The 16070-nt window shown below is 39.5% G+C and overlaps 1 protein-coding gene across 2 annotated transcripts in view; it reads left to right on the top strand.

The window, feature by feature from the left end:
* DCDC2 (doublecortin domain containing 2) overlaps positions 1–16070 on the top strand; it is a 94390-nt gene that overhangs the window by 23921 nt on the left and 54399 nt on the right. For both annotated transcript variants that reach the window (XM_090039481.1, XM_090039480.1), the window contains 4 exons: positions 8317–8393; positions 8505–8636; positions 13139–13285; positions 14604–14658. In XM_090039481.1, the coding sequence (XP_089895607.1) occupies positions 8317–8393; positions 8505–8636; positions 13139–13285; positions 14604–14658 (411 nt within the window). The remainder of the gene's footprint in view (positions 1–8316; positions 8394–8504; positions 8637–13138; positions 13286–14603; positions 14659–16070) is intronic.

Below are 16070 nucleotides of genomic sequence, written 5' to 3'. Positions count from 1 at the left end.
AGCCCATTTAAGATGCACAGTTGAGAAAAAATTAGTATACCAATGTCAGATTTTCAGCAGGTGTAAATCAGAGTACTTTCATTGAAGTTAATAGAACTATACTGATTTACAGCTACTGAGAATTTGGCTAATGAAACTGAAAGAATATAAAAGGCGTAGGCTCTTTTGGTATTTCAAAATAAGCAGAAATATTCACCACAGACCTGACTTGGATTAATATGTAACTTCATAGCCCAAGGGGGTCAAACAACTCCAGACAGTGTGTCGTCATGGTAGCTCCGACATGGGGAATATGAAGCATGTTAAAGTACTTTTTAATTAAACATAGAATCAGACCTTCAGCTGGTGCAATTTGGCATAGCTCCATTGACTTTTTTTCCTACACTGAAGTACATCACCTGAGTTCCTGGCTTCTTATTCATGAATATCTATGTGTATCTAAAGTGTGGTGTTCACCTAGAAAACACACCTCTTCAGATCTATGCCTGGCATAGCTTTGGCTAGACAAAAGTTGGTTAAATTAATATAAAATGGTAACTCTTAAGACTCTGGTCATAGAAAACAGTGTAACAGAAGGTCTGTATAGCCCAATCCTTCTCATGGGGCTGTGAGGCCTTAGGTGTATTTCCATACTGCAGATGGGAGTGTAGTGAAACAAACCCCAAGCTAGCTTTATATGTGCTTTTTGGGATAATTAAATCTACACTAAGGTCCAGGCTTTTGCTTCCAGTATTTGAATACTAGCTTGTTTTAAAGCTAGCTTCGGTATCTCAGCAGACTGCAGCAAACTTCAGGGTTGACACGCCCTGGGAGCAAATCTGCATTGCCTCTGGATTGCACTATAATGAAGCATGTCATCTACACTGTTTGCATTAAAGGCTGAAATGGCCACCACTTAACTGGCTTAAGTGCTGCCTGTATGTCACCAAGCCCTGTCTTGGGTGTCTATTGACACACTCCATTATAAGGCAGCTACATTTTATATGTGTCTGGGTTTAGTATATGTATATATTGCAGTTCTTCAGAGCAGCACTCCTGAGCATAGTCTGTAAGTGCTAAGGATCTCTTGTGCTACATGTTGTGCATTGGGTATGGGAGTGCTGTAGAGAAGCTGTTTGTATGTCTAGCTTGGAGGTGATTTTAAAACACTACTGTTTTGCACAACTCAGTTGCAGTTCAGGGAGGGTTTACTTCTGTTGTTTAAATTTCCTTTTTTCTCCTACGCCTATGTGATGTATGCAGGACCAGATTTTGCCTCTTTCTTGAGCATGTGCACATTGTAGGTTTGAGTGCAATTTTCTCTTCCCTTTCCCCTTTCAACCAGGGTCAGGCATAATTGCAGTTATGCCCAAAGAGGGCAGAGGTGCTTCCCTTTCCACATTTGCCAACACAAAACAAATTTTTACTGGGGGAGAAGAGAACCCAAAGAGATAATGCAGAAGTCTGTTCCCATTGTATGGTGGGGTATGCCAAAGACCAGCTCTTTCTGTTTCCCATGTTATGCAATACCTATTAGACTGAGGACCAGTTTCAAAGAAGGGCTTAGGTGCAGCAAACAGGACCTAGGTGGGCTTCAGGCACATAAGTCCAAAATTACGGTCCTAACCATCCCTGCTCAGATGATGACTATATTTGCTAGGTGCCTTCCTGCTTGAACTGGAAGTTCTCTAGAAGTTTGCAGTCCTGCAATGCAGGCTCAGAATTACCCCATCCCAGGGAGCAGGCCAGTGTAGTCCCAGTCCACATGGGGGAGCTGAGGGTAAGCCTGGAGGCACATAGTGCAGTGGTGGTGGGGTGGGGGAGGTGCCAGTGTGGTGTAGCAGGGGCTTCTGTATGGCATGGGGGCTGCATCACCCTGATGTAGCCCATGGGTTTGCAACCTCTACTGGTGTGGCATGTGGGGTGCTTGGCGCCAAGCCATTTAGAAATTGGACAGCCCCAGGGCATAGCATTTCCTATTGGTTAGTTTTAGGCAGCTCTGTGCTCACAGGGTGATTGGTTTGCTCTCTGGAATTGCTTAATTTGCCCCCTTTGCTGTATAAGGAGCTTCAGCACCTTAGTGAAGGTTACCTGAAAGTCAGGCTTTGGGGCATGTAACTTGGAACATCCAAATGCTTCCTTGGATCTGCTTCTCCACCTGAACCACAGTGTGCAGCACTGCCCATTACTGAATCTCCTGCTATACCTACCACATTTAAATCTTTGCATGGGGTTTGAGTGAGATCTAACTGTGTTCTGCAAACCTTAATATTTTCCACTTTCTGATTTCTGTGGGCTTAACTAGCAAAGGTAACATTGTTTTGCCTTTTGCCTTTAATAGGAGATGCATCTAATTTTAATAAACAGAGCAAAATCAGTGTGGGCTTTTATTTTGTTATTGTTGAGGAATAAAAAAGAAAACTATAATGCTTTTGCCCAAGTTGGCCTGGTCTTGGACTCCTTAAGAATTTGCTTATTTAAGAGTAGTGCTATCTTGTTTTCTAGATAGAGCAAGGAGGGTTGCCAGAAATATGGATAGCTCTTTGTTTAGACTAACCTAAAAGACAGACTTGCAGGCTGATGCCGTGGTGTCTGTCATTGGCAGAAATACAATCCCGTGAATAATAAATGAGCCCTTAACATCTGTCAGGCTGCTTATTTCCTCAGGGGCCTGGAGCTTGAATTGCATACAATAACATGGTGGCCTTCTGCGAGCTTGGATCAAAATTAATGGTTTCATCAGCTTACAGAAACAACTAATTAATTGGACTCACCTGGGAATATCCTGAATGGCTTCTTCTGTATGATTACAGAGCACTTCTTTAACTAGCTGTCCAATGAAATGTGGGATCACTGAAATCTGGGTGCTGCAAATTATATTGAAGAATGTGGTTTTGATAGGGTATTTGAAGTTTGCAGTATATGTTTTGGACACTTATGAACCAAACTCTGGTGCTTGCCTGAAGAAACTTTTACTGAGGTATCCAGAAGTTCTGACTGCCTATCTATTGCAGGAGTAAATCCTAAAAGTGATAAAGTAAATAGCCATTAGATTTGAGCAAGGACACTTTGTGGCTGAGAGCTTTGTTTCACCTCTTCCAACTATACAGTTGGCTTCATAAAAGACACTACCAAAAAACCCTAGCTTCAGGGATGTAGTTGTTACCTAATGGAGAGAGAGCACAAGATCATGTGTGGCAGAAACCACTTCCTGGAAGCAGATACACCCCCCAGTTTGATATTTCCTACAATTTGAATTCTGAAATCTGAATTCTAAAATCTGAATACACTGTGCTTAGCTAATATGTCATCATGTAAACAGCATTCATGTTCAAGTGTTATTTTTTAAACTTACAGGCTTTTTTACAGTGCCTGGCAGAATGAAGCCCCATTCATGGTAGCCTGTAGGCACTACTGTAATAAATGTGATAACTTGATTATTGCTAATGGTAATAATAAATCTTTAAGCTTGATGCAGGCAAGGTGAGCCCCCAACTCTTGTTAATGGACAAGGAATTGTCCAGCTTTGTAGTTGGGTTTGTAACCTTAGGGAAAGGTGGCTCACAAAATTGGAAAATGGTTGTGCACACAGTGATTTATGTTTGGAAATAAGGAAAGTAGAGAATAACCAAAAACTAGAAGAAACAAAGTTTCATAAATACAGTGTAAGGCCTTTTAAATTGTCTGTTGAAAGAGAGCAGTGTTTAAAGAGATGGTTAAACATACTTATTTTAGGGAATAAAGTGCTGCTGGTTTGTTTTATATTACTAGTCAGTAGCAAACCTAGGAGTGGGTGAGTGGGGCACCAATCCCATGTGCCAAGTTAAGTAGGGTGCCAAAATCACTTCCCACCACCACAGAATCCATGCCTTAGCAGCGAGAGCAGCCCTGTGGCCAGGCAGTGCAAAGGGTTTCCACTGGAGCATGCACTCTTGCCACAGCCCTTCCGGGTTTGATCCCACAGTCTTTTCTCAGAAATGGAGGGCCATATAATAGTTCCACCTGCCAGGTGTGCCTCCAGAAGTGTGTGGGGTTGGATCAGGAAAGGCTGCAGGAAGAAGGCATCTCTAGCCACATCCTGGTCAATTACCACTATGTTAAGCTTTTGGACTTCTTTATGAAGGTCAAAAGGAACCTAGGGTGGATTTCATAGATTCATAGATGCTAGGGTCAGAAGGGACCTCAACAGATCATTGAGTCTGACTCCCTGCCTAGGCAGGAAAGTGTGCTGGAGTCAGTTGACCCCAGCCAGATGCCTATCCAGCCTTCTCTTAAAAAGCCTCCCAAGATAGGGGAGAGCACCACCTCCTCTGGAAGCCCATTCCAAATTTTGGCCACCCTTACTGTGAGGAAGATTTTCCTGATATCGAGCCTAAATCTGCTCTCTGTCAGTTTGTGACCATTGTTCCTTGTTACCCCAAGAGGTGCCCTGGTAAACAGAGCATCTCTGATCCCTTTAGTGAAAACAAGACAGAAAAAGGTTTTATTATACTTCCATATATTCACTTGTACACTGGGCAGCTAATTCTGAAAGGAAATGATTTTGTAATATAAAGCCAAAAGACGTACATGGGAGAATCTGCTGCTGACAGGGCTAGCGTGGCAGTGGGACTGGGGGCTCTGGATTCTATCCTTAGTTCTGTCATTGATGTGGATGACCATGGACAAGGCACTTTCTTTTTCTGTTTCAGTCTCTCCTAACAGTGCCAACATCAGTGAGTAGTTGGGCAAAGGCAACTCTACCCCTTTGGCTCCATTTAATTATACTTCTGAGGCAGCCCAGGATGTAGATTTGTCTGTTTAGACTGGTGACTATGACTATATAACTGATGTTACCACAGCCAGTTGCATCACATGTTTCAAAATGTTCCCCTCTTGCTTCCAGGCTCTGGAGCTCTTTACTGTATTGTTTATACTATCAAATGATCCTTTGACACTGACAAAGTGTCTTCAAAGTGTTCTTATTTGGGATCTCTTTTGTATCCTGGAGAGATAGAAGAGTTCATCCCCAAAGCCTCCTATGACCCGATACCCGATATGCTTGTAGCACTGTAAAGATGGAACTTAATGTATCTGACACCAGAAATGAGTAGTGGGCTCTTACATAACCTGGTGAGCTCCACAAGAGATCTTTTCTCCAAAACTGGGTCTATCTACACGGTGAAATTATTGTGACACAGTAAACTCCAGCACAGTTTACATGTGTTCCCGGAACTGCAGCACATTGAGCTAGGGTGATGCAGAAGCTGGGGTAATGCAGTCCTGTCCCCATCTACATGTGTATTATGGCACAGTGAGTAACTCCACAGCAGGACAATACTTGTATCGGGCAGTACTAGCCTATGGCAAAGTTAATTACTTTACTTTGGCCTAATATCTCTGCATGTGTAGACAGAGATGCTTTACCGCAGAGCTAATTGGGCAAGTCCATAGTAAGCGTCTTGTGCACATGCCCCCACAGTTATAACTATGGTTATATCTATAACTAACAGTTATAAAATGCATCATAGTAACCTGTTATTCTGTTTCCACGTCCAGGCAACAAATAGAAACTCTTCTGAAAGCAAGAATTTTCTTAAGTCCCTGGGCCTGATTCAGATCTCTTTGGTCTTAATGGAAACGCTCCCACTGACTTCGGTGGGGTGTAGATAAACCAAATACACTTGGTTTATGCACAGATTGGGTGGGCTACAAAACAGATCCTAAGAAGAAAATCTTTGCCTCTACCCATGAGCAGAAGTGAAGTGGTAATCCTGAGAAGTTCCAGGGGTCTATCTCTTAGCTTATGCTGCAAGCACTTTTTGGAGCCAAGGCTTCAGTAACTTCCTCAGCCATTCTATATAGCCCACTGCAGAGCTGTACGACCCGAGTGGTGTGATTTGGCAAATCCCGACAGTGCCACAGTGCTTTGGGTTTCTTCACTGGAGCCATAGCATCCTGCCTGCCTTGGACAGTGTGACCTACTTTTCCTATGGCTTAGACAGTGCACAGTTATTACTCACAACCATGACCAATTTGATTGATTTAATTGGACCGTCTCACAGTAGCAAGTTCTACTTTCAGAAGCATTATCAAGTTCTGCCCCTTAGAGAATACTAGGAGGCATCCCAGACTATAACACATCTCTATTTAGTTTCATTTATAAAGCTTAATAAAATAGATTATAGGCTGTACAAGGCCTGTCATGAATCTACTGTGATTACAATATACATGAATATTTAATACATGGCATATTAATTCATTCCAGCATGCAATATAACCCTTTTTATGATGTAAGTGACTAAAATAGGGCCACAGGTTCTGATTTAAGTGTTTATCTTTTAAGTGTTTTATTTTAAATGGTTAGATATATTATTATTTATTTAATTTCACATATGTATATTATATATATATTACATGAAAGGCATTAACATTAAATCTATATATCTATACCTATAGATATATGTGTGTGTATGTGTATTTATATCCCTCTGACTTTTGGTGCTCAGTTACTGTAATGCCAGCCCAAAGCACCATCTTACATATATTTTTGCCTCCATATAATATACCTCACTTTGAAATACTGCTAATGGTAAATGTTGACACTCTTACTGTGGGCACTTTTCTGTTATTGTGTAGACATGCCCTTAGTGACTAGTATTCCAGAGAGAGGTAGTATTTCAGAGTCCGTGTTGTCTCACAGATTAAAATGGGGAATATTTATTAAACTGACATAACGTTAGCCATTATTGAAGTCTGATATAGATTGAAAGAGTCCAGCATATCAGAGTATTTTTTTCATACTAGAGATTTTTTTTTAAAACCTTTCTCAGAGGCATTGGATATTGATTACAGCTGGGGATATTGACTAGGGTGTGCTAATGCTCCCCCTGGGTCTTAAAGCCAGAGATTCTTGGCTTAAAGCATGTTGCTCCCTCTGCTTGGGGTCAGACCAATCACCATATTTGGGGTCAGGAAGGAATTTTTACCCCATGGTTAGATTGGTATGGACTATGGGGATGTTTACCTTCCACTATAATGGGGGAAATAATCCTCTACCTGGGATCTCTTGATCATGTACTAACACCCTTTTACAGAAGCAGGACATTGGCTGCCATGGTGCCCCTGCTTTACCTGTGGCAGGTTAGGGTATTATGTCTTGGGTTGTGTCAGGGTTAACTATAGTTTTACTATAGGTTAGATAATGGATTTGTATGGGATGGTTTGGATAGGGATGATCCTGAGTTGGGCAGGGGGTTGGACTAAATGACCTCTTGAAGTCCCTCCTAGACCTACTTCTCTATGATTCTCACTCTATTAGATGTATAAGCTTACTAAATTTATTAATTTACTTTAAAGTATGTTTCTATTTGTGTACTACTTTAACTTTTTTACCCTTTGCTGGCTTAATGCCAATGTCAACATATTTTCCTTTATTTCTAGATATTTATTTGGGATTTAAGCAGTGAATTTGACTGAATGATTTGTGAATTATGGACGAATTAAAATCTTCTTCTAGGTGTGTTTGGGGCAGTGTGAAAGAGTGTTATGATTGCAGTAGCAAGTCCTGTGTAGATAACATTGGATAATTTTATTTTCAAAATTAATGTCAAGGCTCTCTGAAAACAGTATGTATGTATGTATGTATGAGGCAGCCTGTGTGGTTGTTAGCACAGAGAACTGGAACTTAGGTAGTTGCATTCTATTTCTGCCTGTTGCCAACATGCCATTCTTGAGTAAATTGCTTTACTCAAGCTATTTTTCCCATCCATAAATAAGCCTTGTACTTTTCCTGCTTTGTAAAATGTGTTGACAATTTTGAATGTAAAGATCTGTGTAAGAGCAAAATATTAGTTATCAGGGCCTGGAGGTATTTAGGTGTTTTACCAAATGGAAACTTCAAGGTTGACTTTGCAAAACAATAGATATGAATTACAAGAAAATAGCTTTATGAATTTGGAGCTTCGATTTGGGACCCTGGGCCTTGTGTGTCTCAGCAGTCATCGCTGAAAAATCAGTAGTGGAAACTACAGAGTGCTGAAGTTCAGTTTAGACCCTGTGTCAGGAGTATATTTTAGTGACATAATGCACACTTGAGGAAGGGTGGAAGAAAAAATAAGGTCCTGCTAGAGGTCTAGGTCCCAAACATTATATCCTGACAATTCCTTCAAAACATCCACAGCCAGTATAGTTGGGCCAGTGAAGTACTGATTGCCAGATGGCAGTAGCTTAAAGCTTGTTTAATCTACTTTTGGAAAGATTGGAGTTGGCCAAATAAATAAGTAGAATAAAACAATTTTTAAAATCTGATCTTAATATGAAGGAAAAAGAAATCTTTGTATATCTTTTCTCTTCCAGGTGAAGCCAGTTACGCACAGTAGAATCAATGTGTCTGCACGGTTTCGTAAACCTCTACAGGAGCCATGTACTATTTTGTAAGTTGGCTTTTTCTGTAGGGGATCAACATATTTTTATTGTTTCTATTGTTCTATTTTTTTAAATTTAAGCACAGCTCTAATATATTTAACTTTCCTTTATTTTTCCAGTCTGATTGCTAACGGAGACATCATAAATCCAGCAGTACGTCTCTTCATCCCAAGGAAAACACTGACTCAGTGGGAACATGTTCTTGAGATGGTTACAGAAAAAATAACTCTCAGAAGTGGAGCTGTGCACAGGTATGGGGAAGCTGTAAGCTTGTAATACAAACTTTAGGCATTGACATACGTTTATGTCTCTGTAAACAGAGGTGATTGTTATCTGAAGGGTTTTTTTCCTATGGGAAATTTAAATTCTGGCATTTCTAAAGCAAGCAAACAAAATGTTCTTAACTAGAACAAAATGGCAACATTTTGAACTTTCCCGCAAAATGAAAATTCTAAAAAATGTAAATTCAGGACCATCAAAATATTTTATTTTAAATGTTTCCATTAATTTTGTTTAAACTTTTATCTCCTATTAAATGCCATGCATTTTATTCATTAGCTTGACACTATCTGTAACCATAACACATGACTAAAATTAGGAATGAATGTCAGGCAGATTCAAACTGAAATGAATTAACACAAAAAGTCAAGGTAAAACATTTTGGCATTGTCCAAATGAAACAATTTGACCCTTTTCCAGGTAGCACCTGTCCAATCCTTTTTATCTCCAGGCCTGTGTTTCTGATGTCATTGTCAAACCCAAAGTTTTGCTCACAAAATTCTTGGAACACCTAAGATTAAATATACAACTAAATAAGCATATGTGCACCTATAAATATATATGACTGCTTTCTGGGTCAGATTTTCAGCTGGTATAAATGGATGTAAATCCAGTCACTTCAGTGTAGTGACATCTGGTGAGAATATTACTCTTTATTTCCATCTAAACCATGAGAGCTTCCCTCTCATGTCTGGATACAACTCTTTGCTTTAACAAGGAAACAAATAAGTAGGTTATCTATTAGTAGGTACTGTACCTACTAACTAAATTAGTAGATGTAGTAGATATAGTAGTATAATGATAGGTGGGTGAGAAGGCATGATCCCTGAGTGCTGCCCAGGGTGTGGGGTGCCTCACCCTTCTGTCCCCTGTCTCCCCATTGCACCCTGCACCATCCAGGCAGCAGCTCTGGCAGTGGGGAGGGCTGAGCAGCAGTGATGGGGTTAGCAGTGCCTGGGTGATGGCACAAAGTGTGAGGGCACCAGCTGATAGAAACAGGGTACTACAGGAGGTGGAGTTGTCAGAGCAGGGTTTTTGCCCATGAAAATCAGTGTTTAACACCCATTTTGACATCTCCCCCCATAGCAGAGGACATTTGGCCACTGTCTCTGCACCTTGCCTAGTGACTGTCTAGATTGTAGGGCTGGGAAGTTATGCCTCTGGTAGGGTATAAACTGCGACTAAGACTGTAGTTGAAGAATTTCCAGCAGTGTTTTATGTTAGTCATTCTCTTTTTTTAGATATGATAAAAAAAATGTGCACAGCATATTTGAATCAGTCAGTGTTCCCCTCCTCTGGTTTCCTATTAACCTAGTTTTCATATCCTGCTCCTTAAAATGGTAGGAATATATATTAAATAAGCTAGTAAAGTGATTGTTGTTCTTTAATAAGTCACAGATTAATTGCTATGGATTATGGTAACTGTGTTATCATTAGGTGGAAGGTCCTGTGAGCTCACTGATGCTGGGAAGATATAACTTCTCATTATACAAGGAGTGAGAGAATTACGAGAAACACAGTGCATGCTCGGTGTTTTCGTTTTCCACATCATTAACAGCCTAGCTGCCAACATTTTTAAAGCTTCATTGGTGACATTTTTTATGCCACTGATTCTTTCCACCAAGTACCACTGGTATGGGAACAGTTGCAGGAAATATGGGATAAGAGGGAAGACGGGAAATAAAGTGTCAGGAAATAACGGGTGCCAGGTCCCTGATAGATATGTTGCACATGAGTATTGGAGGCCCGGAAGTTTGAGGTTAGATGGTGGTTAGGAGGTACGCCTTGGGTTGATGACATAGAAATTGTGTAGGCAAAGGGATGGGAGATGAGAGAATTGCAGGTGAAGCAGGCAGGTGTGTGGACAAGGCTGCAGATGGGGATTCTGGGCCATGGGTGACTGGTGCCTCCTGAGCCTGGCGGGGGGGGCACCAGATTGCCAATGGGTGGTGGGGTGGGTTTCCCTAGCGGCTGATCATTGACTGGGGGTGGGGGAGTCCCCCAGGAGCCCATCGCTGACTGGGGGCGGGGGGTCCCCCAGTGGCCCATCACTGAGCCAGTGGCAAAACCAGAAGTGCACTTCTGGTGGCACTTCCAGTTTCACAGCTGGAGCTTCCAGGGGGTGCATGGCCTATTTCAGGGGATGCACGGGCACCCATCTGCCCCCCTTATGCATCACCAATGTTCTGAGGCATTGCCCCCACACCTTGCATCACTGCCACAGTCTGCCAGCTTCTGCTTCCTCTGATCCTGTCTTCCTTTTTCTGGCTGTGGCATGGGAGGGCAGGTAGAGCAGAACATCTCCCTGTGGCCCAAGGAAAAGATGGCAGGGGGGTTCATGAAAATCATGGTGAGCTGTGGGTAGATGTGACTGAGTGGGTGGCTTGAAGGCTGCAGAGGCATAAATGGTACACAACCTATGTGCTGCTTGTCAGGTCTGTAATATAGATATTATATTGAAGTGAAACATTACCAGGTATTTAAAGTAAAAACAATGACAAACAGGCATTTAATGATAAAACTCTGTGTGTGTATGTACACATGCATGCATGCACACACAACGTTTTATTGTGCAATGCCTATTTGTCATTGTTTTTACTTTAAATACCTGATTATGTTTAACTCTGTTACTTCCATTATTATTCTTATTGAGAAGAACATAGCTGGAGGCAGCTGAATATTTCATGATAAATCTTTTGGGTGTTTCATTAGGAAGAAAGCATTAAATGAAACAACAAACATGACGTTTAAAGCACAAAAACACATGAAGTAAAATTCACATACATATCACCTATGGCAGAATTCATCTCCTAAGCTAGATTGATTTGCCTCAGTTATTCAGGCTTCTTCAAGCAGTGTGTGGTCAAGCAAAGCATGATGAAATAAATTCAGAAATGGGTTCCTTATTGATTTTAGACACCCATGTCTTTGCGAGCCTGCTCAAGCATTAATGGCCTTCAGCTGGTACTCATAGCTTGTGTGGCAGTCAAGTTTTTTGCTGACATTTCTGTGAAATGTTTGGACTAAAAAATGCCCTGCTCAGTACACGTGATAATAGAGGAAGAACCATTAAGCTGACTTACTGGATGTGCAAGGTAGCAGCAAAGTGATTAATATTTTGGAAAGCTATGAGTGTGTGTGTGTGTGTCTAATATAAAATATAAAAAACTAAGAGCAAATAATCTGGTTATGTTAACTCACAATCTTCTATACCTAGAATTTTGAGGAACTTCCAAATCTCAGGAAGCAGAGGAGCATAATGGATTACAAAAATGTGATAGGAGTCTAGTTTATACAAGTTGTGTGTTTGTCTGATTTCGTGCAAGGTTAAACCCAGTGGGCACCTGACCTCAGAAATACAGAAAATGCAGTCATCAAATGATTTTTCTTCATTCATACTGATTTATAGAAAATTAATGTAAAATGCTGAGAATTGTCTGAAAAAGAAACATTTTGTCTCTCATAAAATACAGAACATTACAGCTTTGTGAAGATCTCTCTTCATGCTCTTATAATTTGGAAAAAGCTTACTGGGATGTTAAATTTAATATTTGCTTCTGTATCATCACCTGTTTGTTGAGTTTATGAATAACATGCATATTTAAGGTACCTCTAGAAGGTTTATCAAATACACAAATTTTAATGTTAAATTTAACTATGCAGACATACTTCTGCTTTTGAATTCTGGAATACGTTGCACAGGATAGAATGATTTCCTCCTTCCCCACACCACACACTTTAATTATGATCTTTCTTTATAAGATCATAGTCTTAGAAATGAGGTGGCTGGAACAAAGAGAAATAAAAATCACCAAGCAAGAGAATATTCTTCCTTCAGCTTCAGTAAATATTAGTGCAGTAACTTGTTACTTTATCTGCAGCGACTATTAACTTAGAGATCTCTCTAGTGTGACACACATATCCATTTTGGTATTTAGTTGCTCTATACATGCTACACTTTACTATAACTTAGAAATGATTTGGCAAAATTACAGCAGTAATCCAAAGTATTTTGTATCAGTAAGTGTGCTATGCTCATATTATTAAGTATTTTCACCTATGAAATGAATTGACTATAAATTCTAAATTTGAGGACTTTGATGGGTTTTTTCTTCCCATATGGCTAAATGGGAGGGAAGTCCCAGCCAGATGTGAGGATAAGGAAAAAGAAATCCCAGAATGGAATGGATCAATTCCAAATTAGATTTCCGTGTTTTCAAGGAATTGAACTTTTTCTGACATTCTTCCCTGGTGGTTGATTTTTTTTTTTTTTTTTGATTTGTGCCAAACTGGTAGTTGTGTGACAGCCTCTCTAGCTTTGCATTTTAAAATCTGGTAAAACTCTGGCCAGAATAGATAAAATCATTATTTCTTTAAGGGTATAGGTTATACTGGCTTTTTCATGTGGTTAGCAAATCTAATTGGATATTAGAATAATTAATATATTCATGCTTTTAATACTAATATTTTTCAGGCTTTATACTTTAGATGGAAAACTGGTTCAGAGTGGGTCAGATTTGGAGAATGGGCAATTTTACATTGCAGTGGGCAGAGACAAGTTTAAGAAGTTGCCTTATGGTGATCTACTCTTTAGCAAGTCTACCATCAGAAGACCGCAAGGGTAAGCTCACATTGTGTACATAAATTGTGTTTGGGTGTTTGGGTTTGCATCATTGTGCTTACAAACCATGGCCAATAAAGTACAAAACCCTACTTCCAGGCACACACAATGGAGCATGGATTCAGACTATTACTGGTATTTATAATTTTGAAGAAACCTAATGGTCAAAATCAATCAGAAAGAAAAGGAGAAAAATAATATTAACAGAGAGAAAGAAAGGTGAGAACAATGGACAGATTTTTTCCCATAAGCATGCCATTGAAACTGAAGATTGTCTACCACAAAAAAAAAAAAAAAATACTAGGGGAAGGATTTTTTGCTCCTTTAGCCTGGCCTTCCCCCATCAGGATCCCACTTTTTTTGCATACCTTTATGAACTTCTGTGGAGCTACGCTAATTTACAACCATTTAATGTCCACTTTATTTTTATATCTTGTTTGAGCATATGCTCTTTTAAAAAGGTGTTGTAAACCAGCCTCTGACCTTGGTGTGAAGCAAGAACTTCCTTAGTGGCATCCAATGTCTTCCCTTGATTACCTGTGCAGAGAGGAAAGGGAGCTGAGCCTATGTGTTCAACAGGAGCTAGGCAATGCCTCTGCAATGTTACAAACACTACTGGGCATGTTACTTATCACTTACTATAAGTCATCCCATTGATTTCAAATGGATAGTGCACGGTAGTAAATTCTATAGTGGTAGTAGGTATGGGCAGGATTAACTCATAATGGCATACAGCATAAGGATCTAAAAGTTGGAGTGGTCCCTTACATTTTTTGAAAAAAAAATGTTGTCCCCAAATCATCTTACATTTTTTCTCTAGCATAAATTGGGAATAGTTCCTTTAAAACCAATGGAATCATGTAAGTTAGGAACCAATGTTAGATCAGAACTTGTCCTATAGTTTTACAAATTAGCTAGCATGCAATACATATTGATTTAGCAGATGATTTGTAGAGTGCATGTAACTCAAAGTGAAAAGTGTTTGCAAAAAATAATGGAAAGATGAAAAGCTCTTTTGGAAGTAGTGGGAATGTGCAGATTATACCAGCTGTGAGGCTCTTCTGCCTATTAAGTAAAGGATAATATCCTCAAGTTTTTTCAGTATATGAAGCATGGAAATGTAATTTATATCAGCAAATGATTAAACTTTTATGTTGGTGACATTTCTTAGCAAAACAATGCAGTAGAAAAATTAATAAATGGTGTTTCCGTAATTTAAGACAACAGACCATTGTTTTATATCTGAAAACATATATGCACATTTAGTATCTATGACACAGATACTATTCAGAGTCCTAAGATATCTTTTTTTCTACAGATCCAAAGCCTCTTCACTGCCTCCTATTGCAGGATCCCGAAAATCTAAAGGGAGTGTGAGTATCATATGTCATAATAAGGTTCTTAATTTCAAGAGATGGAAAATCATTGTCCTTTGGGTTTCAGTTAAACCTGAGGAAAGAAAGCCCACAGCCACCTGGTGGTATGTTTATTACTGTCTGAAGAATATAAAGCTATTTACAGGACTAGTTACACAAAAAGTAATTGAAGAAAATACTGTTGCTGGAATAATTTCTTGATTCTGTACAACACCTTGCAGAACACTTCTGAAACACAAACAAAGACCAGATGCTCATTTTGAGATGTTTCTCTGAAGCCTGTTGAATAATCCTTGCATGTTTGGACACTTGATATGTACTTGATTCAATGCCCACTGGAGACAGAAAGTGGGAGTCTTCCCACAGACTTAAATGGACTTTGTATCAGTCTCTAAAAGCATTGCCTGTCCCATGTTCCCAGTGTTCTGGAAAATAATTACAGATGAGTCCAGTTCCCTACCATTTTGCACTCTATATAGACATTTACACCATAAACATTTTATGGCTGTTTTCTCACTTTGTCATATTATTACTTGCCTGAACTTCTGGCAGGGTTACTATTTATGGTGAAATAAATATGTTAATTATGTGATAAGTATAACCTCTTCCAGGGGACTTGAGCACATTGGAGGAGTCGCCAGATTAGGCCTTGTTAAGTGAGGCACCTAATGTTGAGGCAAGCAACAATTATAGGTTGAAGCAGTAATAGGATTGGGCCCAAGGTACTTATAAATCAATTATTTGATGATATGGTCCATGTACCAGAATTAGACTGATTAGTCTAATTCATTGGGTGTTCCATTTCCTGTTTTTCATCAAACTTAAGGGGTTTCATCTGACCTCCTGGGAGTTTTCAGATAAATAGCTGATGGCTCTGCAATAACTTCAGCCAATACCTTGAATACTCTTGGGTGACTCTTCTCAGACCCTGCTGGTTTGCTGACATCTAACTAATCTAAATAACCTCCGAATTATTTTTTCCCTATTTTAGACTGAGTACCTACTTCCCTGACCTTGATCTTAATTGTATTTCTAATTGGTTAGTTGCTTTTATTTCAGCCAGTGCTGAGTGAGTGCAATATGGGTATAAAGTCATACCATATCACTATAGCTGTATTTTGTTTGCTCTGCCCTGACTCTAGACAGGCATAAAGTTACAGAACAGTAATAATTAATCCCACAGTCTAAAAATATAAACCTAGTACTCTTATTTTCCCCATACCACTTCTGACAGCCAAAATATACTAGCTGCCTCCATTATTATTATCATCCTCATCACTGTCATTGTCAATGGCATCATCACTACTATGTATCACTACCTCATTCAGTTTGAATTCAATAAAAGATGAAAAGATCAATATAAAATAAAATTTCCTTTTTTTTATTCATATAAATTTCTAAAATTCTAG

The sequence above is a fragment of the Crocodylus siamensis genome, chromosome 3, assembly GCF_052110815.1.
Source record: "Crocodylus siamensis isolate JL-2025a chromosome 3, ASM5211081v1, whole genome shotgun sequence".
NCBI lineage: Eukaryota > Metazoa > Chordata > Crocodylia > Crocodylidae > Crocodylus > Crocodylus siamensis.
The sequence above is the reverse complement of the archived record's forward strand: the minus strand, read 5'-3'. Positions and strand labels throughout refer to the sequence as shown.